We start from the raw sequence: 25217 nt of genomic DNA, 5'->3' as shown, positions 1-25217 counted from the left end.
TAGCGATCGTACGGAGGCATTATCTGCGGAATATCGATGAAGAAAAGCACTTAAATTCATTCAACGGAATACGATGCAAGACGAGTATAGAGTGACGCGATTTACGGATCCGCGATAAGAACAAAATTTTAAGCGCAACGATTAGAAATAAGCTGTGAGATCGAGGGAGACCCACGAGTGGTGGGGATCCGCGAATCTTGCGTTAGTAATTGAAGATCGTCCACGGGAGTGCAGTACGTTTCAAAGCACCGTGCAAAGCACATTAGCCGAGTCGATGAACGCAAGCCGCGGTTTCGCGTGTCTCGTTGTTTTTTAGTGAAAGGCAAGTTTGTAATGTTTTAACTTGCAGTTGATACAATATTTTTTTGTATACTTGGTATAATTTTAGTTTTGTAAGATTAGACTGTATCGTATGAATGCTAGAGGTTATGTTTGAAATTTTCGAAACTGTAATACGTATCGTTATTCAGGCACGTCTAATCGATTTTTAAAATATTTGATTCGAGCCGGGTTAAAGTAAAACACCAGCAACATTATCCAGATTGACTCGTCTTTTTTTTCATAACTTACACAACTTCGCGAATTAAAAATTAAACTGTTGGTACTTTAATTGCATCTAATACAAATTATTTTTTCTAAATTGATATTCGTAATATTCGAAATATCGTAAACCCGTTGTGAAACAATACTATTCTATAGCATAAATAAAAGAGATTAAAGTATATGTATTTTAGGATAGCAAAATGTAAATAAAATTAGGAATAGTATAATAAAAATCAGAAACCCCTTAATATTGATTTCTTTTTCTCTTGTTTGAGCGCACAAAGTTCCATGATCCTCAAACCGTACGTTCGGGAAACTTCGGAAGTGTCCGCCCGTACTTCGGCTCCATCTACCAGCGTTCGTGCATAGTCGGATGATATCGGCTCGATTCGGAGTAATAGCGCGCGTCCGGTTAGTTTGTGAGTATCGTCGAGTCTTAGTCGACGAGCGTTCGCGTGTCAGTTACGATCGCTGCAAGTGTCGCTTCTTTTTTTTCCTCGATACTCGGTCATCTGCCACTCCGTCGATAGCGTAGCATGTGCCCACCAGTTCACAGTCACGTATACGTTTACCTGCCGCACCACCAGCCCCATAATAAACTCGTCTCTTACGGCTACCGTTAGGGTTGCCGTGATATCGTGTTGGTTCGTACCCTTTTCTTGTAACAAAAACCGACAGCGCCATCGAGATTTGAGGTTTTCTCCACCCTCTTGAAGCGAGTGTCGACAGGCTGTAGCTCAAAGAAAGAATTCCATACGTGTGCAGTGATAGTATGATTTTTTCTTGGATATTTTAGTGAAGTTGTTCGGGATCGCCTGTACCGGGTGGGCGAATCACACGTGGTGAGTGTAGTGTGCACACGCGTCGCAACGTCGAGCCACGTATTTTCCGTCCCAATATATCGGTGCTGTACGATCGAACGGAGAAGGCAGAGATCGAAGGAGAAAAGGTAACAAACAACTTTAAAGGCGGTGCACGAAAAAGAACCGATCGAGTGAACGGTACGGAAAGATCGGGGACAAGATACGAAATTGCGAGAGCAGCCGAAGACCGAACAGTGAGAAGAGACGAGAACGCTAGGAGTAAAGAGAAAGACAGCGATAGAAATCTCATTTCGACGAGTAACTAGCCACGAGTAAGATGAGCTGCTGCACGAGTGCTCCGATTGTAACCCAGACCTGTGAGACGCTTCTGAGCAAGTGCGAAGTGCCGATCATCGACCTCGCTCACATGGGTAAGTCGAGAACTAACTTTAAAATTTGGTTCGCTGTTAACGGTCGACGATCAGCGACGCAACAGTACGTTAATAGCAACCCGTAAAACAATCGCGTATTGTCGCAAGATGTCGAAACTCGGGTCATGGAGATCAAACTTACGAAATTTACCGCAACACAAAACCGGTGTAGTTTGAAATTAATCGCGATCCTACGCACGTGGCGATGCGAGATGAGATATATGTAATTTTGCTCGACGCTTGAATGACTCGATATGATGACTTCACACGAAAGTTCATGGTTACATTGGTCGTCGATCAATCGACGTTGCGCGGTAAAAAGATCGACTTTAAAATAATGAATGCGTGGCATGTATCTATAATATATAAATATTTTCTTCCTTGTAGATCGGACAAGTTTTTTATAAGCGTTAAATGCCACCACAAGGAAATCGTGTGAACTTTGCCTTTATGGTAACGACCGACTTCGTGCGTTACTGAATTATTAGCGACGCTTTCTAAATATATATACATATATACACATATATATATATATGTATATGTATATATATAGTATATATACACTCTCACATAAATATATAATCGGCATGTTAAATATACATACGAAAGGCCAACGATTTTTGGTATCGATCCCTAGGTAAATAAATATATATGTATATATGTATTACGCACACACATCGTATGTTCGACACGACGATTATCACATAAAAAATGTGATCGCTGGACAGATAACTTGTTCGAATAACGATTCAAAGTGTAAGGAATTTTAAAGATTCAAGGGGTGACGCTTTTGCGGTTGCTTGGCAACGAGGCCAGGCGACTGGCCAGACAGACAAGCAAACCAGCAACAACAGCTTCGCCGTTTCACAGTCGGAGGCGCCTACCTCGGGTCCGACGATCCGTTGAGGTCAGAGCCCGTCTCACAAAGAAGGGCCCCTCCCTTGGCGCCCTCCTTGGTTCATATAGGGCAGTGTTTTTCAACCTTCTCGAAGCAGTAGAACATTTTTAATCGGAAAAATGGAACGTCTTATGTCAATATTGCCCCTTTTCCCTCTCGTGTGCGACTCAACTGATAATCTATTTTTTTTCTTTTTTTCATATGTACACTATCGTTTCATTATTGTACAATAATAATTTCGTAAGAAAAATAAATACAGATTACCTTCGTAGAAATTGGTGTAAATGTTAGCGATACGCTTGTGACTGATAGTGAAAACAGTAGTTGAGAATCACTGTTGTGGGGTGTCTCGTAATTCACCAGTTATCTGAACACAGTCTTTATAAAACAATATATTACTTGAAAATTTAGCGACCAAAAATTTAGATAAATTGGAGATACTTGTATCATAATCTATTCAATGGAAGTGTGGGATTGCTTTAATGTAATTTTGTACTGGGGTGTGTCTTTTTATAGGAAATTCCAATAAAGATGAAGACGTGATGCGATTGTGATTACACGTCAGAACTATATCGCATTAATCGTAGTTAGTGATTCATAGCTTGATAGAGCAATAACGATATCTATTGAGTCTATTTTTTTTCTTCGGTTTATTTGTTTGATTGGCAATTAATGCGAATAAAGACAAAACTTTCGAATGTTTAATAGGTGTGCGACTTACCATAATTTTTACTTTTCAACCTAAGAAGAAGAAAAGTATCGTAATCGTGAAAAATTTTTTTTTACGGATATTCTTTTTTTCTTCGCGTGTTTACATACATACGTATATATGTGTGTATGTCTGATAAAACGATCGCATCTAAACGGCTGAATGGATTTCAGTGAAACTTTATATTCGAGTTGATTCTCTTTATTAGATCTCGAGCAAAATCGATCCATGAATAATGATGCTTGCATCTTGTACTTTTTAATAAATTTTTTTGAAACGTGTATGCGTCTGGTAAAGAAAAAATTAAATACATAATTTGTCGTCTTAAATTACAATAATATTAAAGTAATATATCGAAAAGTATTGGCGGCGTATTCGCCTCCGTTAATTTACTTGTTCGTTCAGTGAATCGTTACTGTTTTATCGGTCACTTTCACGTGCATCGCTTCAGTTTTTCCGCACTTGAGGACTTAAAATGATAGTCAAACAACTTCTTGACACGAGGACGCGCGTTCAAACAACCCACCGACTTGCTAATATTGATAAAACACGTTGACCCGCGTGCAACCATCATGTTGTCAAACATAATATTGACAATATTCGGCTTGTGAATAGTATTCATCATGCAAGGACCCTTTAACGCTGACCAGCATTCTAACGAAGACGGTATTACCGAAGTCGTTGATTTCTATCCGCCGTTTGATTCTCAGGGTCGTACGTATAAGTTACCAATCGCGAAGGTTGGCCGGTAGGAACGTGCCTACCGTATATGCATCCACGTGTGCGTGTAGATGCATGAAACTCGTACAACGAGTCAAGCGAAATATCTCGTGCGTCTTTGTAGCTGTAACTGTGTTGGGTAATGATTTAAGCGCTCGTAGTGAACGCCGTCGAGAATAATGGATTGGCGTGTGCAATGCGAACGAAAAGACTGGCGCGTTTCAATCCACGGTTCAGCCCACGAAACGTATCTCCGTTTCTCGTTCCATCCTTCCTTTCGTGCGGTCCGGTTCAACCGTTTTCTTTCGTTTCTTTCGTCTCTTTCTGCCCCGCGCGTGTACATTTCGAGTCTGGGCGACAGGCCAACGACCACACGACTCGCGAACGGCAACACTGGCATCGACCAAAAGAGACTCCTATCGTTTTGAAAGCGTTCGCGATTGAGATCACAATCGACACGGAAATATCGTTACAATTGCACCGTTAGTCATCGATTATGTAAATCGTGGTTAGCGTGGTTAATTAAAATTCCTAAGTAATCACACTTAGTCATGGGTGATCTCTTTGTGTCATATATAATAGTATTGTTCGATGTGAATACACGTACCTTGGCACGCTCGTGTTTGGTAGTGACCACTTGTTGAACGCTCCTTCGTGCAACTTGTTGCAACGAGATTACAGGCAAACAGAGATTGCTCTTTAATTAAAGGAAACCCGCGTCGTGCAATTTTAACCCCGATCGCTCTTGGGGAAAAATATTTTTAGTCGCTTGTCGCCGAACGAAATTCTCCGTTGGACGTGTTTCACGCGTCACGACACCTCACTTTGTTCCGCTCTTTGTTCTCGATTCACATTCTCGATCTTACTTTCATTGCGGAAAGACAACTACACCTAGCAATTGTTACAACCCGAATCGGTAACCGTCACGACTTATCGCGGCCAACTTCCGACCTTCCTTGAAACGCTTCCTCCTCCTGACTGACTTAGCGACTTCCTGCCCACAGTTTATCTTACAATTGTATAATCGATGAGTGCGTCATACTTTCGGATCATATTCCCTATCCTTTATATATTTTAGAAAGTGACGAAAATCATTATCGATTCGACAATATACTATAAACATTGCCTTCTAAAAATCCGTTTCTAGAAGCATTCCTTCAAGCGTGGAAACGGTGCATTATTTTAAAGGTAATCTGAACATTACCGCGGTGCATAAAGTGCTTAACGAAACGATACCAATACAGATCGTTAAAAACGATCGTTTTATTCTCCGCGAGAGTGACAGCAGTGTCTCTGAAAACAAACAACGTGAGAATATTTTCATGTTATTACACTTGTCCTCCAAAGTGTGAAGTATTGTCCTTGACCAGAACCTCGTGTCATCGGAAACAATAAAAACATACGTGCGAGTCGTTTCGGTGTCTGTATTTACGTGTATTAAAACTACGAGCATCAGTTTAAGCTACGTTTCTCTAATAACGAATCCCGTATTAGTCGGACAATGGTCGAGGACTTGGTTTCATCCTCGAACATCGTCCATGCGGCTGCATTTCTTCGCGCGGGTGATAGTGTTGATCGCGGAAAAAAAAGTTACGCTACACCGTTCACTTTTCGCGTTGTGTGCCGTACAGTAGGCGCATTTGTTCCGTGTCGTGCATGCGTGTGCGCAAATGTACTTGTACAACGCTCTTCGCATATTTTTTTTCTGTCTGTCGCGTTTACACGTGCCTGTCCCCTGTGGCCACGATGTGCAACGATGCGAGTAAGTGAACACTTACACACGAGCCCGAGTACAGACCTTCGAACAACTAGAATTTTTCACTCGTACGTTACGCCGATGTAGCATTCAAATTAATTATTGGGTACATCGGTGGACTCCAGGAAAACGACTCTTTGTGCAATCGCACGTGCACCTTATTCGTATTGACGATTTTCCAAGAATCTTATACCGTCTCTAATTTTCTTGCAATATTAAGAGCGCAATGCTATTCAAGAATATTCATTTTTTTAACAACAGATTAATAGGACGGTTCTCACAGTTTCGTAATAGGTTCATTATGAATTTAAATAGTACAGAAATAAGCAATTACTTAGAGGTTCGGTAAAGATCTCTACCCGTATAGAGTCATTCGTTTATACCAGCACTGTTCAACCGACAACTCCTTGTAACATCTTTTTCTCTTTTAAATAATATAAACGTTACCTATTAGATAAAACTAAAATTAATCAAATTATATCTAAATTGTAACAACAAAGGTTTACTATCGTAGATACAAAAATTCTACTTACCTTCTTTTCTTTCTTCTACTGTACACCACTTACTGTGTCCCTTATAGAGAAATATACGTAAGAGATCGTATTGATCGCCTTTGTAATAAATGTATAAATAGATTGGTCTTTCGATATATGGAAAAGTTGGTAGTAGTGTTGTTCGCCGCCAAAACAATTCCAGCGAGCGGTTAATTATTCCACACCAATCATCACGAAAGAATTCGGTCGATAGTGTCGCGTCCGTAACGGGAAAGACACCGTGACGCGAGTTTCAAAACGTTTTTCACGGAAGCCTGTGGGCCCCCCTTCGTCGCTATTCCGACAACCGATATCTTCCACGATTTTTGAATTCTTTCTACTTCTGTCTGCGAACCGCAGCTTGATCCCCTTGAGGAGATCAGTCGTGTTGCGAGGTACAACATAGAACGTGTATCACGATACCGACGATAATAATAACGCGTGGCCACGCCACCGAATGCAGTTGCTTCTTGAGCGAGAGAGCGCTCCATTTTTTATTTGTGCTACATTTTCGGCTGTACTTTCAGGATTCGCAAGGTTTCCAACGTACAGCAACCTGTGGACACGAATCAAGTTGTGTAAATATTTTTACCTATGGTGCATATTATCACCTGCCCTAATTCGTAAACGTTGTAATGTATCAAAGTATATTTTCGCAAATTTTAGATCCAATTATTCTCTTTACTTTGATGTTTAAAGCGTTCTCCGTGGCGTAGAGAATATTTCGAGTGATCTTCGAGCGAATCGCTACCCTTATAGATTTCCTCTTACTGTCGCCATTTACATTAGCCACTCTGACGTACGAACTGATGTTCCAAATACGTATCCTCAAATATCCCAGTCACGCTATTTTGGCAGAAATAGTCACAATCGTTACGTCATAACACATGGAAATCATGGAGTACGAACGTTATCTAAACAAACTTCGTTCAAATTTCATTCCCCTAAATGGATATTTTCTCCGTGGTGCTCTGCACGTTGTGCTTTGTCCTTTACGCGGCCCTACGTAAGAACTAAGTTCGACACCCCTGGCACAGAACGTCATAGAGGCACGGAATGCGCACAGCGAGGAGACGCTGAGAGATCGGCATCTGGAGAAAACACGTAGGCAGCAGCAGTTGCAAAATTCATACTTGCGCAAGTATCGTTCACCACAGTCGCGACGGAATAACATTGTCGACTACAATTGTGTTCTGTGGATTTATTCCGATTGAATTGGAGTTGGACGTTATACGAAAATATTTATGTAGATTATCATTCGTCGTTTGTAACATTCGTGTTTCGTGCGATTAGTATTGTTTGAATTCTTGCGAATGAAAATTGAGAAATAAAGATAAAATAAGTAAAAGAAAAATAGATAACGCGATGTTTGTGAACATTTTAACAATTGTTCGCGAAAGAGAATTTTAACACTGAAAGGTAATTAAACATCTGATTTATAAAGAACTTACTTCTAGTAAGATAATCCATTTGAGATTCTTTTGGAATTGTTCAGCACTGATTTACCTTTTCGATCTTAATGCACTAGGTGCAAAGGTTTCGGTGTAATCAGAGCGATCCTCGCCACGAGACACTGACCATGAAAGCTCGTAAATCGAGGAAAAAACGAGGTCGTGCATAATCTTGCGTCTTCTTGGCTCATTTCGCGTGCAACAACGATAACACCATTGAAATCCTGAACGACAGTAGCCAATTTACTGGACGTGAACATCGCGAAACGAAATGGTAATGCGTTCGTTAAATTGGTAACAGAGCTAAAAATTGTGACGGACGAATTCAATTCCAAATGATTAATTTCTATCTCTCTGTTAACAAATATGTAGTTTGAATACAACTTTTTAACACGATCGTGAATCAAATAATGGCAATTTTTTGAAGTCGTAATCTGGATAAAAAATTTTTTCAATAAGAGTCCACTCTACTTTGAGTTCGATGACCGATGGATTCGGGAAGATGGCCGACCTGATTGCTTCCGGGGGAAATGATTCTTCTTAAAAGAGTACATATTCGTTTCAATGGGTCGCGTCACGTTTCAGCGACACAACGCGTGACGATAATTCAGCGAAGACAACGTGACAGAAACTTCTGCAGCACGATATCAAACGAGCTCTCAATTGTGAAGCCCGCTCCACAATATATTGCAAAAACGTGTTTTCCTTGTTGTAGTTGTTTCGAGTGGTGGTTAACTTTTACGAGGTTAAAACATTTTACCAATAATACAACTCGACATTAATGAAAATGTGTCTCACGATTCTTGATCATTCTACGTAACAACGTACTCGTACATTTGAAATCGCAATTTGGAATTCAATCAAGCCCCGTGTGTCACGTTACAGGCACATTTTTTTTTTTAAACAGGAAGTCTTCAATTCGTTCCTCTATTCAATTCTCATTTCCCTAATTATGTATTACAACGTGGTATATCATCAAAATTCCTCGCTTAAACCCCCCTTGTTTTCATCTAACAGACCGTTTTTACGTAATGCATCCGCAGAAGTACGGATGAAAGTACAACTATGAGCACGGTGAACAAGAGGCGAAAATTTGTCACGGCGAGGAAACAGGATTCGGTATTCGCGACAGAACCGCCGAAAGGTAGAGCTACCTGTCGACGTCACACAACGTGCCGAACAAAGTTTATTTTCACACGGTAGTCGCGTGTACCGTTATCATTTGTTGCGATCGGTTTTTACCGTCGTCGTCGCTTCATCGAAACTATTTTTTTTATTTCCTCTCGCGATGCCTGCCGAGAACGATCGAACCTTCAGATAAATCGAAGTGCTATTCTGCGATACAGTAAAATACGTAGAAAATCCCGCGGATATGAATATTTCATTTTCTCCCATAGAATGGAAACAAGCTTTACAAGACGGGAACGATTACGCAAGCAGTAACGCCACCGCGTGTCTCACGGGCAAAAGACGTAAACATTCGGCGCTTCGTACCGATGATTTATCGAATGTTTCGTAAATCGACGTATATCCTGATGACATACTTATCAACGCTATGTAAATACATGTCGCAGTCGAAATCGAGAGTTACTTCCGTGTTATTTGTCTTCTTTAATACGGAGTGTATACGTGTATTGTCACAACCCCGGGCGTGTGGTGTGCCTGTAGTTTGTCGTAGCACCGATAGAGGTCTTTGATTCTCACAAGCGCTTGCTTCTATTCTATTTTATTTCATACGTTTAAGGTAGGAACCGTCAATTATAGCTGTACCGAGTAGGACCGTGGTGATTTCGAGACTAAAGACACATCGTTTGTGTTTTCGTCGCTCCAGTTCTCTTTCACTTGTTCCCAGTCATTTCGCCTGCTCCGATCCGTAAATCTAATCTTAGGGCATAATTGGCGGGAGCGAGAGAAAGAGTCCAATAACGTTTACCGAGACGTTGGTACAGTATACACTTTGCAAAACAATTTACAGATTAAACGTTATTCGTGGAAACAGGTGTCGTTATGTTAGCAATGATGTGTACTAATCGTCCGTGTGCTTTCAATGTCTCATCATGTTTTTCGAGGAATTATGTATATCAGTCCTGTCCAGAGTTGCTCCTGGTGGCAAAGCAGTTTCCCCCACTCGGTGTATATTACCATAGTACACGAAGGTTAGCCGATGCCAAGTTATCTGTGCACGGCCGATATAAGCACAATGCAGTAGGTAAAAGAAGAGGAAATTGTGTAAAAGTTTCGTTCGTGGATAGAATTAAATAATCTATTTGATACGTACGATTGTAACATTAATAATAATGGTAGATTGACGATACAATTTTACGATTCGTTTAAATCGAGGTACGAGAGTAGAGAATCAAGAGGTACGGTAAATCGTTGTTTGGAAATTTAATATCGAATTGTTTCGTAATATCGTAAGATGTCAAGTCATTCCACAGTGTCGCGAATGGAGATCCCGTACCATCATCGGTCGAGTATCGACTTAAAACTGAGTTTCTAGGGTGCACATACGATCAGGAGAAAATTTTCGCTAGTTTCTCCTGGTACCGACAGTCTCGCCGATACTTTCGCCCGGTACATAACGATCGAATATACCGTTACCAAGCGGCTATAGGTTTTCATATGCCATTTGCCACCGTCCAAAGGAATAATGTGTTTTCATCGAAAGCTCGAAACATCGTTGAGGTCTACCTGAAACGAACAAGCCGCACGAACAGCACGATTCGTTGTCACGTTGCTGCTGATATGCACGCTCGATACATGTGTCGTATGCACTATAAGCGACACACTTTCGATTGCATTTACTTCACGAACTTCGAACCACTCAAATTGCACAAATGTGATGTAGGTTTGTGCGTATCGTGTAAGTGGAGATTTGCTATTTTTATTACTTTACTTCGGGGAAATCAAGCACCACTATTGTGCATATAAATAAATGCACAATATTTGAAAAAGCTACTACCTGCAGCGCTCAAGAGAAAATTTCACAAAGAAACGACTCTTTTTAGAGTTCTGAACTAGGAGACCCCTCTCGACTCGATACTTTGTAAAAAATCATAATCGAACACACGCATCGGTAATTCATTTGTTCATATTTTGTCCCGAACTGTTGTCAAATACACCGTACAGCCCCGAAAAAGAATGTTTCATAATTCTTCGGCAAATCACTCGAAGAAAGAAAAGACTGGCACCGTTACAAAACGTGTAACGCGTTTAATATGGAAATATTTACGTACGAACGTTGACGTATCTATAGATAACGAAGAACCATATGTTCCTCGATAATTCGCGAGAACTGTCACGATGAAATACGCTGCGTTCATTCGCCTTGGATTTGCTACTCGATCGTCGCAAAAACTCTTTGTTTTTTCGACTATTTTAAACACATTTGAACAGATCATCGAATTTGGACACTCTAGGTTCACGTATTTTATCTACTTGTTCACCCACCCTCTGTTTACTCGGCAAACGAAAACTGAACGATCGTTCTTAACGAGATTCATTCTGTCAGAAAATTTCGTCCTATAATTGTCGCCTGTATTACCGTATCATGGGACAAATTAAATCGCAAGACAAGGCGGTTCGATTCTCCTGTAAACCAATCGAAGCATCGGGATACCGTTTCTAACGTGTCGCGTCAAATCGGTCGGAAAACAGCGAACGTTACACCATCGTTTCGCAAATTATTCTCGTCTCGGTGTGATAAGTTACTACGTCGAAGAAGGAACGATAATATATCGTCGAAAGTTCGCAAAACGATTGTTTTAACAGTGCTTTTCTGCGCTCGTGTACTCGCAGTCCGCGCACCTTCACGTGAACAAAGAGTGAATCGGGTTCGAAGATGCTCGGTGACGGAAAGTTCGCCGTAAACTCGTGATGTTTGCGGTGGATTTCCATCGGAAGATTTACCGCGACGCGATCATCGGAAACGAAGGGGGAACGATTTACGACACCATGTGACAAAAGACCTTCGCCTTCGTCGACGCTAATCTTCGTCGAATCGATGCCATTCACGAGCTTCGCGTAAATTTTCTCGCTATTGACTAATTGATCGGTCTTAGTCACACCGCGTGTCCACTATTCAACCGATCGAGATCCAATCCGTTACCGGAAGCTTGGAAATTTCGCACTTAACGCGAACCGAGAACGTTATTACAAAACAGTTTCGGAATGCTCCACGAAACGTTAACCTAGAAGTGAAAATTTTGCGGACACGGTCCCCTAACTTCGCGCTCACGGAATTGCATAAGAAATGAGTCATAGTAATAACGCATCGCGCCTCGAAACTTCGAAATTATTTATGCATCTTTTACCCTGACTAAGCCGGTTCGAAACGGTGATTCTCATTTTTTATTCAACAGAATCAATTAGTCGTTACTTTTCAACGTCTGACAACAGAACCGCGTGTTTCATTGTTCTGCGTTTATCTTCGCTTTTCAACGGTGTGCGACAATCAGTTGCGCTACATCAGATTTTCGAGGAGCAATGCTCTTCGTTGAGGAGGAATAATTTGCCTTTTTATAGATCCGTTGTTTCGTTTAACCGGTTGCGGAATTATTTACCAGGTCGATTAATATGCCACGTTTGTTGAACTATTTCGCGGCGCGGAAGGTAACACGCTAACCTCATCTTTCAAGGATTCGATGAATCACGGTGGATGCAAATTTTTCGTGGTCGTTATCCTCGAACCGCTCCAATAAGGATTAGACATCTATCGGGCGTGTGTCCTTTCTGCTTGGAATATGTGAATAACAAGTAGGTGCGAGATTTGAAGGGCCTACATCGAAAATTCAACAAACCACGATATAGCTATGTAGAAATTTCTGAGCGATATTTTTTATCGTTCAAACACTTTGGAGTAAAAATACTCGGAGGAGCAAAGAACATGTAGGTAAATTCTATCGAGTAATTAAAAACACGCGTATCTGCTCAATTTATCTTCAAAAAATGTAAAGTCAAATGGTATGCAAACTTTAACCGAAGCAAGACACTTCTTATTAAATTTCAGTCGATACAAGAACTTAGGAAGCGGCGTAGTCGCGGCGTACGATTAAAGAGATTAAGAGAGAGGATTATCTAAAATTAAAAGTATTAATTCAACCAAGCGAATGAGATATCAATTAAACAATAAGATTCCCGATGTACCTCGCGTGGTCATTGAAAAGGTTAATCGGAGAGGAATTGATCAACGCTGCTTAAGAATTCTTAGGAAGTGCAAGATTAAATACGCAGTCGTAAAAATAAAGTACGATACGTAGCAATTAGTTTTCGATACACGGACTGACTGACGTGTAATCACCACTAAGTGATTAAGTACTTTTTATTAATGCAGTCTGTCTCGCGAAGTCTTAAGTCAATAATTGCAAGGTTTAATACACTGGATACACAAGGATCGATAAATGTGTGGCAAACATACCATTTTAATGCAACAGCGATCGATTTTTGCGTTCATCTTTTAAGTGAAATTTACAACCCCCTCCGATACTTTCTCTTTCGAAACGGCGCAACGATTTCGAATATCGTTTCTAAAAACAATCGCTCATAATTATCGTGACATTACGAGAGTATCTCGAGTAGTTACTAGTTTCCACTTCTCTGATATTGGCTCGATGCCCGACGGCGATACTTATCTTCGAGGACGTAGAAACGCAAAGAGGAGGAACCGTTCTCTCCCCTGTGTTCCCTCGCTCCCCACTACTATATCTCCGTCTTTGTCCCTTGTGGCATCGAGACGTCACGGAAATAGAGGAAACGTACCGGTCACCGCGGATCTTTATCTCGATTCCTCGTGTCGCGAAGTGAAATCAAGTTCTCACGGGCGAAAAACTTCCGAGAAAGCAATCGTTGCCGCGTACGTTGTAACGAGATCCGTCTGTGAGAAAGAAGAACCAACCCGAGTGCACCGTGCGTGTACCGCGATAACGTGCGTTATCAGCATCTGGCGAAAAACGAGAGCGACCGTCTAGGCTGCCCTTGCGCTTCGATGTATTATTTGGTAAAAATTATTATTCGATTTATCGCGTTCGTTATCGCGAAATATCGATAATAGCGGAAACATTACCAAGCTTCGTACGAGAACCGTCCCGTACGCTTATTTGTAACTAGTTGCCGATCCCGTCGAAACAGACGTAAATACGGTATTAAAATCATCATCCGGAAACACGATTTCTATTAATAATTGCCACGGAAACGGGACATTTACTCATCGTCCCTGCTGAAATACGCTCAGACACGCGCGTCGCAACGAAACTTTCCGCCGCATCGGAAAGTAATCGTTGGTCTGTTTCGGTTCGCCATCGAAGGAACAAAGAAATCACGGTGTACACGTGTGCGTAACCGAAGTCGAAACGAAAGAGATAAAAATCGCGTAAAATTCTTCGCCGCGCGCAAAATATGAAAATCATCGCCCGTAACTCGGCATACGTTTATCAACTTGTGAGTCATGTGCGCGCGTGTACGAAGAAAAATTACGAACGAAGGTAGTCATGCTACGACGACGTTGTCACATTTCGAAACACACGACCCAGACCTAAAAAAAAAAAAAAAAATTTTATCCTCCGTAACGTTCGAACGAACTTTCCGCGTCGTAACGTAAAAATTTGTCGAACAAGCGATCTCTCTCCACGACCTGGTCGCCGATCGATCGATATTGAGAAGATGAAACGCGCACGACGCCGAGTCGTTCGCCAAAGAGAAAAACCGTCGCATCGATTTACAATTCGCGTCCCGATAACGCCGTATCTATCAATGAATGTTCCATCAATGAAAGAAGTAATCGATATTCAAGCGGGGAGAGATTTCTCGGTATCGTGAACTCTCTGGAAAGAAAGCGATGTTATCGTAAATACGAGACCGTACGCCGGAGATATTCGAATATACGGTATTGCACGGAACAAGAAACACCAAGCTGCGGTACTCGAATGAGTTTCGAGTACTCGGACAACTCTACGACGTGCCTCCTTCGCGGCGGTCCTGTTTCTCTCTCACTCTTTCCGTTTTCTTCTTCCAGGGACTGAGAGATGTCCTCAGAAGGGTGTCGTGAAACAAGTGGCTTCGAAGCTGGTAAGGGCGCTGGCCGAGAAAGGACTGGCCTTGCTCGTCAACCACGGCATTCCGGAATGCAAGGTACGCATTTCCATCGATACTCGTTTCATATAATCGTTGGATCGAAGAGCGAGTCGAGTATTAAACGCCCTTGATCTCTCCAATGTGATAATTCGGTAAGGAGAGGAGGAGTAGAAAGAGGAGGGAGCCGTATTAAAAATTGGAGCTGTCCGAGCACTCGAACGAAACACTCCCCGGCGGAGTTTAAGGTCGACTTCAATATTACAACCGAGACGAGTATTTAAATATCGCGAGTAGCTAGAATTTTATTAGACGTCGCTCGACAAACGTCGATCAATTCGTTACTCGAAAGATTCTCAAATGATCGAGTCGTTCGATACACCGCTCGGAAAATACTGCGTACTCGAAATACTAATCGAAGAATTGAACACTTGAGAAAGTACATTCACGTATCGAGTACTCGAAGCGTTACTTTAACGTAACGAGTACTCAAACTGTTACTCGAATAGCACCAATACGCGAAATACAATACATTCGGTCAATCGAGTCACTGAAAGCGCTACGTGAACTTGGATCGACGGAACTCGACTTTGAGTTTCGCTCGACTCGAAGGATCAATCGAAACGGTCGTAGAAATTGTTCGATTCACGATAGTCTCCAATAGAGGGTCTTTTAACGCGGATAAATAAATTCCGTGTCGAGATTACCGTGTACTCGATCGTATTACATCCCGAGGGTGGGCTCACCTTGTAACGAAGCTCGCGTCCTCGGTTTTGTTACAAAATTACGATCTCGCGCGGAACCAGAATTAAAGGAGTCAAGGCAAAGAGATACAAATGAAAACCGTGTCGCGAGAAAGGTAAAGTTTGCGAGTCTCATCGCGGCCGGTGGTATGGAAAGGGAATCGTAAATTCGATCGTACCTCGATCACGAGGATATCGTTACGCGTCGCGATTGGTGACGAGTCACTCGAGGGATCGTTGATCGAATGTGTGGATTTTGCGGTGACCTTAGCAGCTCTCGAGCCCTCCTGTCGATGAAAAAAAGAAAACGTTATCGTAACCCGCGAGCGAGGGTTACGACACGATATATACACTCGGCTATAAACACACCCATCTATTTATCGTGTATCTTTACGCTACGGGTGCGCGTACGACGCGTGTGAATTCGTTTCGCGCATGCACGTTTACGCTGCATTCAATGACCGACATTCCAGAAATGGTGAACGCTTGAAAAGCTTTCTATTAACTCGTGAATTCCGAAATTATTACGACGAACGGCACGTTTCGGAAATAATACTCGGTACGTTGCAACTCTCTGTATCGTACAATGGGCATACGCGGTGAATATCTAGTGAAAGGTTGCCATAATTGGACCACTTTCGATAGTTTCTTCGGAAGTTATCACCATTCATGAACGAAAACTGAAGGTGTTCTTTACAGAATTCCCCGCGAGGGACTATAACCGCGAATAATTCGAGATAATTATCAAAGTTGTAAAGTACGTTTACCTCGGTTCGGTATTTTTTTTTTTTTTTAATGTAAGTTTCATTTCTTTCTAGAAACCGTAACCGAAACATTTGTATTCGTCGGTCGAGATCACTGTGACATTTTAAATAACTGGAGCGTAACAATTGTAACGTATCGTACAAGAGTATGAAGTAACTCACCGAAAGCGGTAAATTATTTTCGGCCCGGTACGAATTGACTTCTGGCCCACTGTGCACCGATCCAAATAAGGCAACTTTCCCCTATATACCGGAAACGTTAATAACCGACATATCGACCGTTCTTTTGTACGATTTCTCTCGATGTCTCCTCCAGAGAAACCGTGAAGACAAGCTGCCGGGGTAATTCCAAGACGTAACGTCGGGGAATTATCGTCGGTACATTTGTAATTCTTTATCAAACATTGCGTAAGAGGAATGCCTAACGACATCCGACGTTACACCACCGATAATACCCGACCAAGTCGATTCATTATTTCATAAGCTGTGCCACGTCTGTTACCTTCGGTGGAGCCTCTCTCTGTGAGCTCGTTTTCAGCGGCTGTTCGGTTTACGCTGACGTCACGATATATTCGTTATCAACCGTGTATACGGCTGAATGCGTCAATTGGCTGAAACGAACCGTCGCTTTTAATTATCTCAGCTCGAATCGAATTAAGAATTCCTCGACGGTGGGCGGGGGCGGAGGAAGAAGAGGAGGTTGGGGGGGGACGATCGGACACACGTGCGAAGACGCATTCGTACCGATGCTTTCGAACGAATTGGTTGAGCAATATAGTAACTCGTAGAAAACCATGATCGTACATAGATATTGGTCGACTGATCGGCTAGGGGTACTACGCGTACATAGCTGTAAATTATTTTTCTAACGCGAAAAAAGATTGTTTACTCGTTTAGAAAGTTAAAACTTCCTTTTCGCGTATTTTTGGCCCTGTATCTACGACTTGTTTTACCGGAAAAAATCCAGCCGATTTGACCGTCGGTTTAGGGATTCACCGCAACGCCGGTCGATAACGAAAGTGGTACGCATCACCGTAACGACAAATTCAAAGCGTTGCTATTTACTTGAATCTCGAGGATGTCACCTTGACAGGTGACACGTTTCTGATACCGAGCGGAGACGTTAATTACATAATGATTCGCACAATTAAAAACGCATTCAAATGCTCGGTCTCGATCGTTTCAATATTCCAGGAAAACGCACAAACTTTGTACCTCTTTCGTGAAACGTATTTCGATTCTGCGGGTTTATTTACAATGAAGGCTTCTTCTTTGCAAAGTCTTCGACGATTTTTCGAAGCGATTACCTTTTCCTGGAATTTGCTCAACGATTGTCCCACTTTAGGATTTCTATAAGTTGTAACGGGACAAACTCTTATGTATAGCAGTTTCTATCTCGCCTTTGAAGAAAAGTTTTCTATCCAAGAAAGCTATATCGCTTCGCGTTACTTTATACAATGAAAGTAGATAAAAATTATATCGCCCTCTGAAGTGTAACATATTGTGGTTATTTTATTGCTATTATCGATGCAATAAAAAGCATAAATATTACCTAATATCGTGCTACGCGATACACGGTTTAGGAAATACCGAGCGATTTATGTGAATAAACGAGTCCCTTTTGTATTGGTAGATATCGTCGATATTGAGAAAACCGTACTAAAAGTGCATTCAAATTTGTTTTGTTCGCAGATGAAAGCCGCTTACAGAGCTTTCGATGCGTTTTGCGAACTACCGGAGGAAACGCGAGCCAAATACGAGCGCAACACGTCGGACAACCACGGTTATCTGAAACCAGGACCATCCAAGTAATTTACTTGCATATTTATTTATCAAGTACATACATAAAGAAATTCTTAACCGAGTGAAAATACGTTTGAAATTAATTACTACTGAATTAATACCTACTGAAATCAAAATTCCTTGAAACTACTCAATGATCGAGACTATAGTGTTCATTCGTTGAGAGCTGGAGGCTCGCAACCGCCGTGTACCGTATAACGTAAAAGAGACACGATTTTCGAGCGATCGTTTCTCACAAGGAGAGAAAAACGAACCGCGACGAAGCTCCCCGCTCGCTTTCAGTCCCTCTGACACGTTCTCGCCTTCGCAGAGCAGAAATGGTGGAAAGTGTCCAGTCCTCGGTATACGGGCCAAATTCAGCTTCAAACAAATAAATATTATAGGCAAAAACTACGATCGTAAAGAGACTTAACCGTCCAGAGTAATACCATGGATAATATCGCGAAAATTAAGAGTTCCCCCCCACCCCAAAATAAAACAAAAAATGATAAATTAGTCAATACCTTGTTTCAAGCGCCTCTGATTAAATAAGAGATCATCGATTAAATTATTAGATCGAGATCCGTGATTAGATGTTTAGGGATTAAGTTCTTCGGACGGCTTCAATTATTGAGTTTTCCATTTTAAATAGACATACCGACGAGAAAGAGGCACGTCATCTTTTCAATGTGACAGGAAGCGGTGGAATTCTTCCGGACAACGAGGTGCCTAGTTTCAGATCGGCGGTCGACGAACTCTCCCGAGATTTCAAGCAACTGTCTGCCATGCTTCTAACTGTAATGTCATTTTATCTGCGTGATATAAGTCGACGCGAGAAATTTGAAGATCGTTTCGATCACCTTGTAACGATGTAGACTCAGCTGATGTTTGATGTAGAAGCCAGTTCTGTATCATTATTCGCTCGCGTTTTTCACGGAGAGTCTGTAAGAAGACTTCATGTATTTGGTTATTCGGAGAGTACGTAAATATTTAAAATTGTCTGGTTTCTACGTCGCGTAAAATATTTTCGTAAAAATTTCGGTATTTAAAGTCGTTTACAAACAAGTTTGTCGTTAATGTGAAATTTGTCGAGGTGCATCGAAGAAAACGTATATTACAATGATATATGTAGGTCTGTGACAAGACAGGAGCGTGCCTTTGGACATTCTTAAAAGTAACGTGCATAAAAAATTGTTTTCGACGACCATGAGTGTCTCCAAGGCACCGTATCTCACTTTTGTCCTAAACACCAAAATATCTATGATGAACGACCCTGGTCACATGATAAACTTAAGTTCTATAAAACAAAATATCCAAACAGATTTGGTAATAACTACCATCTGCTATTTCTTTCTAAATAACGTCACGTAATATTACATGTATTTAGTATTTCAAATACTTTTTAAATATGTTCTTCTCCGTCAATGATCATGATGATTCGGAAGTTTTTGAAATGGTTGTTTAATAAAGTAAGCAGCTTTAACTATAAGTAACTCTACAAATCAATCTATTCGACAATTGACTAACACGATTGGTTTCTTCGGTTGCTTTACCGCCGGCGATATGTACTGTAAAGTAAAAATACGGGCCAATTTATGTGATGTATGTCTTATAGGCTCTATCCGTGGGCCTAGAGCAATCACCTGATTTCCTGCTGTCGAAGCATTCGCATATGCTGGGACCCGGTAACGAATCGACCCTTCGTCTCCTTTACTATCCACCTCTTGCTGCACCAATGCCAGGACTAGCTCGTTATGGCGCCCATTGTGACTATGGTACTTTCACTCTACTGGCACAGGTACGTATATTCGCGTATAATTTTATCAAAAGAGAAAGATCAATTGAAATCACTCACTGGTTGGTTACATTGAAAGTTTAAAATCAAGTTTCAATGTTTACGAGATATAAGAACACTTCTCTGTTATTCTTAGCAGAAGCTTTGAACAGTGCAAACTACAAGAACCTAAACCTTTCAAGTCCTCAAAGATTTCATCCTAAATTTTTAAAAGTGGAAGCACCGTGGAATTATACTTAAAGCTAGAATAATTTATATAAAATATAAGCATGATCTATTTTATAATTGTTACTAGGATTGTGAAGGAGGTTTGGAAATACAAACTCCATATGGAGAACGTTGGGGAAGAGTTGGCCATCTTCCAGGTGCTATTTTGGTGAACACCGGCGACATTTTAGCAAATTGGACCAACAATCAGCTTCCAGCTTTGAGACATCGTGTTGTTGTCCCAGAACACTGTGGTCGAGGTCGTCATTCCATTGCCTTCTTTGTGCACCCAGATAATAATACTCTCATCGAGCCTTTGGATACAAAGATCGCAAAATCTAATCAAGAACCGGCACCGTGTCGTCTACAGAAAAAGAAACGCGGCGTCCTAACAGCCTATCAGCATTTGCAACGTCGTCTTCGAGAAACTTATGCCTCTTAACATTATTAAGACAATTACATTTTTCTTCTCGAGAGCGATCCTGGTAACATTACTATTGATCGCTAAACATGTTCACTAAAGAAGCAGACAATTCTGAATATTGCAACAACGTGATAAATTTATCTGAGATATTACTCGACTTATATCAAAACTAATGAGCAGATAAGGAACGACATAGTCGACCATTAATTGTACAATGATGGTCTTCATTTCCTTTTCAAACACAAAAAATTCCATTGGTAAATGTAAAAATTGCGATGTTGCATCACAAAGGCAATAATAAAGAAATTTGTACTTACATTTTGTAAAAAAAACGGCATTTTGTACGAGTGATTTAGTTTCCCAATTATGAAAAAGAAGATAGAATGTTGAATCGTGTGTTTGTTTTATTTCGTATTGGATGTATATTATCTCATAACCTTCTAAATACAACCGTATCGACTTAATATCCAGGATCCCAGGTGATCGTTTGAGGCATTTTTACTAGTTTATAACAAATAAGGGTATCCCCAGGTTTAAATACTATGGTTGGATCTTCAAATCTAATACCGCATTCGACATTAATTTTTATCGTTGACACCTCGTTTTTCAAATGTCTCATTGACACTACTTTTCCTATTAAGAAAATTATTCAGATATTATAGATTTTTGATTGAAAATAAATGAAACATGCACATACTATATATGTAAGTATTATTTTGATGTCACTGAAGAAGTAAATAAAATGAAAAATAAAAAATAAAGATTTCAAGAGAGAAAACTATTGTACAAATTTAATATACTAATTGATTAATAGTCTAATGTATTAACTGTTATTATTTAATTACCTGTATAGATAATTTCCTCTCTCCTTATTACATCATAGATTGCAGATTTTTGGAGAACACCTTGCAAGCAACAACAACCTGCAACATTTACTTTTTTCTTTTCATCAGTAACCTGAAACATTTCCTGTACTTTTGCTTCACCTATATTTAAAAAGAGAAAAGAGTTAACAATAGACGTTTTCACAGGTATGCTTAAATCATTTCTTTTCTTATATTTACTATACCTAATACTTCTTTGAAATCAACTTTAGGTAATCTATTATTAATTTCTTCTTTAATGTTATCGAAAAGTTTATATATAACATTATGCTGTCGGAGAGATATGCCTTTTTTCTTGGCCTCTTCTTTTAAATTATTTAATACACCTACGTTAAAGTGATAAATAATTGCTGAAAATACATAAATAGTTTAAAACAATCTGTAATAGTATGTATCACATTTTTCCAAAATACTAAAGTACCATTAAATATTTCTGCGAATTCCAAATCTGATTTAGTAACATGTCCAACACTATAATGGACAACATTCAAACGACAGATATTGTCTTCTTTGTACGTGTCAAACATATCTAATATGGCTTCAACACTTCCCGCTACATCACCTTTTATAATAACATTCAGTACAGGAACTGTATTATTGTTGTTGTTTGTATCAGTTTGAGATTCTAGTAGGTTCAGATTTAACGTTGTGAGCGGTCGATATATTTTTCCATATTCTTGCTTTAGTGCTAACACAGCTTTGTATTCCTACAATTAAGAAAATAGATACACTTTAATTGTATAAACAACTGACATCATTTGTATATAAACCTCATGTATCTTTAACTTATTACCTCAAGATATTTTTCATTTTTCTTGTTAGCAGCTGCTTGATGCTCCTCAGATAAGATCTTATTTTGTTCATTTTCTCTAAATCTTAGAACCATTTGTAACTCTCGTTCGTTTTCAACTTCTAATATCTCATCTCCTACTTTGGGTAACTTTTTCCATCCAATGATCTGTACCGCTTCTGATGGTTTAGCTTCCAGAACTGGACGACCAAACTCATTAAACATAGCTCTTACTTTTGCTGATGCAAGTCCAGACACTATTAAAAAAGAATACATCAGTAAACATTGGTTTAACAAGTGTTGTCTTAAAAAAATTAATATATAATTACATTTTACCTATCAAGCAACCTTTCCTTAATGTACCGCGCTGAATTAAAGCTGTTACTAATTTTCCACGACCAATGTGACATGCACATTCAATCGCAACACCCTCCACTAGTCCTACAGGATCTCCTTGCAAACCTAATAATTCAGCTTGTAAAACTATAGCTTCAGTTAAATCTTGTAAATTAATTCTGTTTAAAGCAGATATGTTAATACACTGTACATTGCCACCAAGTTCTTCAACTACAATACCATTTTGTGCGAGCATATTTTGTGTTCGTTTCTAAAATAAAATTATAAAATTAAATATTTATTATTTTTAAGTTACATGAAAATGAAATTTTCATATCAAAGGATACTTACAATATCAGCATTAGGTTTATCAATTTTATTAATAGCCACAACAATTGGAACATTTGCATCATTTGCCATTTCTATGCTTTGCAAAGTTTGATCCTTAACACCATCATCAGCTGCAACTACTAATAGTACAATATCTGTAATATGTGCACCTCTGAATCTCATAGATGAAAAAGCAGCATGTCCAGGAGTATCCAAAAATGTTATTTTTTCTCCAGACTTTAACATCACTAAAACAACGATATTAATAACAAGTGATAATACTATACTCCTTTGTTACAAATTTTTAACTGTTATTTTTATTATATTCAACATTATTTTGTCCATAATTTATATAAAAAAATTTTAAATTGTACTTGCACACTTCATCATAATTTTATTTCAATTAACATTTTATAAAATTTTATTTAAATTTAATTGAAAATTTTTATTTCAATTTTATTTAAATTTTTATGAAAATATATAACTATCAATATATTGATATAAAGTACTTTTAAGCATTGGTTTAGTACCAACCATTAAAGGCACCTATATGTTGTGTAATTCCACCAAATTCTGTCTCCACAACCGATGTACTACGCAAAGCATCTAGCAAAGTGGTTTTGCCATGATCAACATGACCCATGACTGTTACCACTGGGGATCGTCTTACTAACACAGATTCATCAGGTGGAGGGCTACATAGAATTTGGTAATGTAATAACAAAAAATTATGTTTGTATTTATGATTTAAAAATGTTAACTCCACATTACCGTTTAACGATATTCTTATATTTTGGTTCTTTTATGACTTGTTTATTTGGTTGTAAAACATATTTCACTTTTGCACCTAATATTTTGGCAACATTATGAATTAGATTCACACTTTCTAAATTACTAGTGTCCATATAATTTTCTCCACTACGTAAGTGTTGAAGAGCATCTAAAACATTATTAACATCTCTTTTGAGAGAATCTGCTAATTCTTTTACTGTCATGCTTTCCCATACCTCTGCTGTGGGTGAAACACTTTTAGTTAACGTTTTCTTTACTGGTTGATTCTTTCTCTTTAATAATTCTTTCTTTATAAATACTTTTAATTCCTAAAATAATTTAACATTTTTTACCCATGGAAATATATTAGCTATTTGATATATATTTAAATACATTGAAGTTATACCGGTGTTTTCATAATAGTATCTTTCTTTAAAAATGCAGGTGTGGTATGATAGCAGTGACATTGAATGTTTGGTGTACAAAACATCTGGAAGATATGATTTAAAGTTTGTTCGTACCATACACTGTCTACCAAACAGAGTTTTAGAAAACTGTAAATAAATTATACTCATTAAGCAGTTGTAACACAAAATTCATTTAAGATTGTATGAAACTGATGTACCGTGTCTACAAACAAATTTACAAAATTAAATAAATGTCATTCATTAGCAGTTTAAAATACATTAATTTATAAAAACAAATCTTTGAAACAATACACATCAAACTTTATATTTATCATTATTATATCGACATTACAGTACAAGAGTTATGTTTACTGAATAATACTGCTATTGAATTAAAAAGTATTTTACATAAAAATATAAATTCAATGCACTACATAATCAAAGCATAATATTAATACTGGAAATATCTACATAACAACTTACTTAGGTTGTGATAATGACCTGATCATGAAAGTAGCCATATTTATTTCTTTGTGCCTTTAAAATTCACTAAAAATATAAGCACAATGTATTATTAATCTTTTTCTATTTTTTAAATATTAAGCTGCTATAATAAAGCTATACGCAGAGGCTTATTAATTTGTTCAATTTAAGGGCATCAATTAGAATTGACCAAACACATTCTCTTTTCCTTCTTAATAAAGTTGACCTATGAGCCTTGATAACTCGTAGCTGGTTAACTGGCGATTCTCGAACCATATGTGGCTCCCTTCTCCACTTGCCTTCGCTAAGAAATCTCTACTGTTTGGCACTAATATTGCAAGGTGCATGAAGTGATAATTAAGTAATGGGGGAATAGAACAACTGATGATGGGAACATGTAATTCGTGACGAGAGTGACAGAAAAGTTACTCCTATCGTATAGTCTACGACTATAATCTGGTGCATGATGTCGTTGGCACTACAGCTTCATATATAATATAGATATATTCTATCCTGCTTCCAGTTTATTTACTGAATATCTATCATTACGTTTTGAGAGTAAATTCTGATATATATAATATAAGCAGGAAAA

General features: G+C 39.2%; 3 protein-coding genes across 12 annotated transcripts; 2 read left to right on the top strand and 1 right to left on the bottom strand.

The window, feature by feature from the left end:
• Positions 1-245: 245 nt before the first annotated feature.
• On the top strand, positions 246-21425 carry LOC143146216 (uncharacterized). 3 transcript variants are annotated; one of them, XM_076310309.1, is made up of 7 exons: positions 246-322; positions 1340-1777; positions 14854-14969; positions 18109-18224; positions 18851-18995; positions 19814-19996; positions 20289-21425. In XM_076310309.1, exons 2-7 carry the CDS (start codon positions 1684-1686, stop codon positions 20640-20642), a joined length of 1008 nt encoding a protein of 335 aa, XP_076166424.1. In that variant the 5' UTR covers positions 246-322; positions 1340-1683; the 3' UTR covers positions 20643-21425. The 3 variants fall into 3 exon arrangements, with proteins under 3 accessions (XP_076166424.1, XP_076166423.1, XP_076166421.1); XM_076310308.1 differs by lacking the exon at positions 246-322 and adding an exon at positions 379-962; XM_076310306.1 differs by lacking the exon at positions 246-322 and adding an exon at positions 978-1187.
• Positions 9016-13834, top strand: LOC143146217 (uncharacterized). 3 transcript variants are annotated; one of them, XM_076310311.1, is made up of 2 exons: positions 9016-12731; positions 13277-13834. In XM_076310311.1, exon 2 carries the CDS (start codon positions 13454-13456, stop codon positions 13808-13810), a length of 357 nt encoding a protein of 118 aa, XP_076166426.1. In that variant the 5' UTR covers positions 9016-12731; positions 13277-13453; the 3' UTR covers positions 13811-13834. The 3 variants fall into 2 exon arrangements, with proteins under 3 accessions (XP_076166426.1, XP_076166427.1, XP_076166425.1); XM_076310310.1 differs by having other exon boundaries at positions 9701-9787; positions 12853-13834.
• Positions 18935-25044, bottom strand: Mif2 (mitochondrial translation initiation factor 2). 6 transcript variants are annotated; one of them, XM_076310301.1, is made up of 15 exons: positions 24626-25044; positions 24142-24289; positions 23736-24064; positions 23499-23659; positions 22986-23212; positions 22635-22905; positions 22302-22555; positions 21930-22215; positions 21694-21858; positions 21470-21610; positions 20942-21257; positions 19842-20855; positions 19726-19766; positions 19059-19140; positions 18935-18993 (listed from the first exon to the last, which is right to left on the bottom strand). In XM_076310301.1, the coding sequence occupies exons 1-11, from the start codon at positions 24661-24663 to the stop codon at positions 21085-21087; spliced, it is 2193 nt and encodes a 730-aa protein (XP_076166416.1). In that variant the 5' UTR covers positions 24664-25044; the 3' UTR covers positions 18935-18993; positions 19059-19140; positions 19726-19766; positions 19842-20855; positions 20942-21084. The 6 variants fall into 6 exon arrangements, with proteins under 6 accessions (XP_076166416.1, XP_076166418.1, XP_076166417.1 ...); XM_076310303.1 differs by lacking the exon at positions 18935-18993 and having other exon boundaries at positions 19598-19766; XM_076310302.1 differs by lacking the exons at positions 18935-18993; positions 19059-19140 and adding an exon at positions 19148-19440 and having other exon boundaries at positions 19598-19766.
• Positions 25045-25217: the final 173 nt, after the last annotated feature.

This window comes from Ptiloglossa arizonensis, chromosome 4, assembly GCF_051014685.1.
Source record: "Ptiloglossa arizonensis isolate GNS036 chromosome 4, iyPtiAriz1_principal, whole genome shotgun sequence".
In the NCBI taxonomy this organism is placed as follows: domain Eukaryota; kingdom Metazoa; phylum Arthropoda; class Insecta; order Hymenoptera; family Colletidae; genus Ptiloglossa; species Ptiloglossa arizonensis.
Note: the sequence above shows the minus strand (reverse complement) of the source record. Positions and strands in the feature narration are given on the sequence as shown.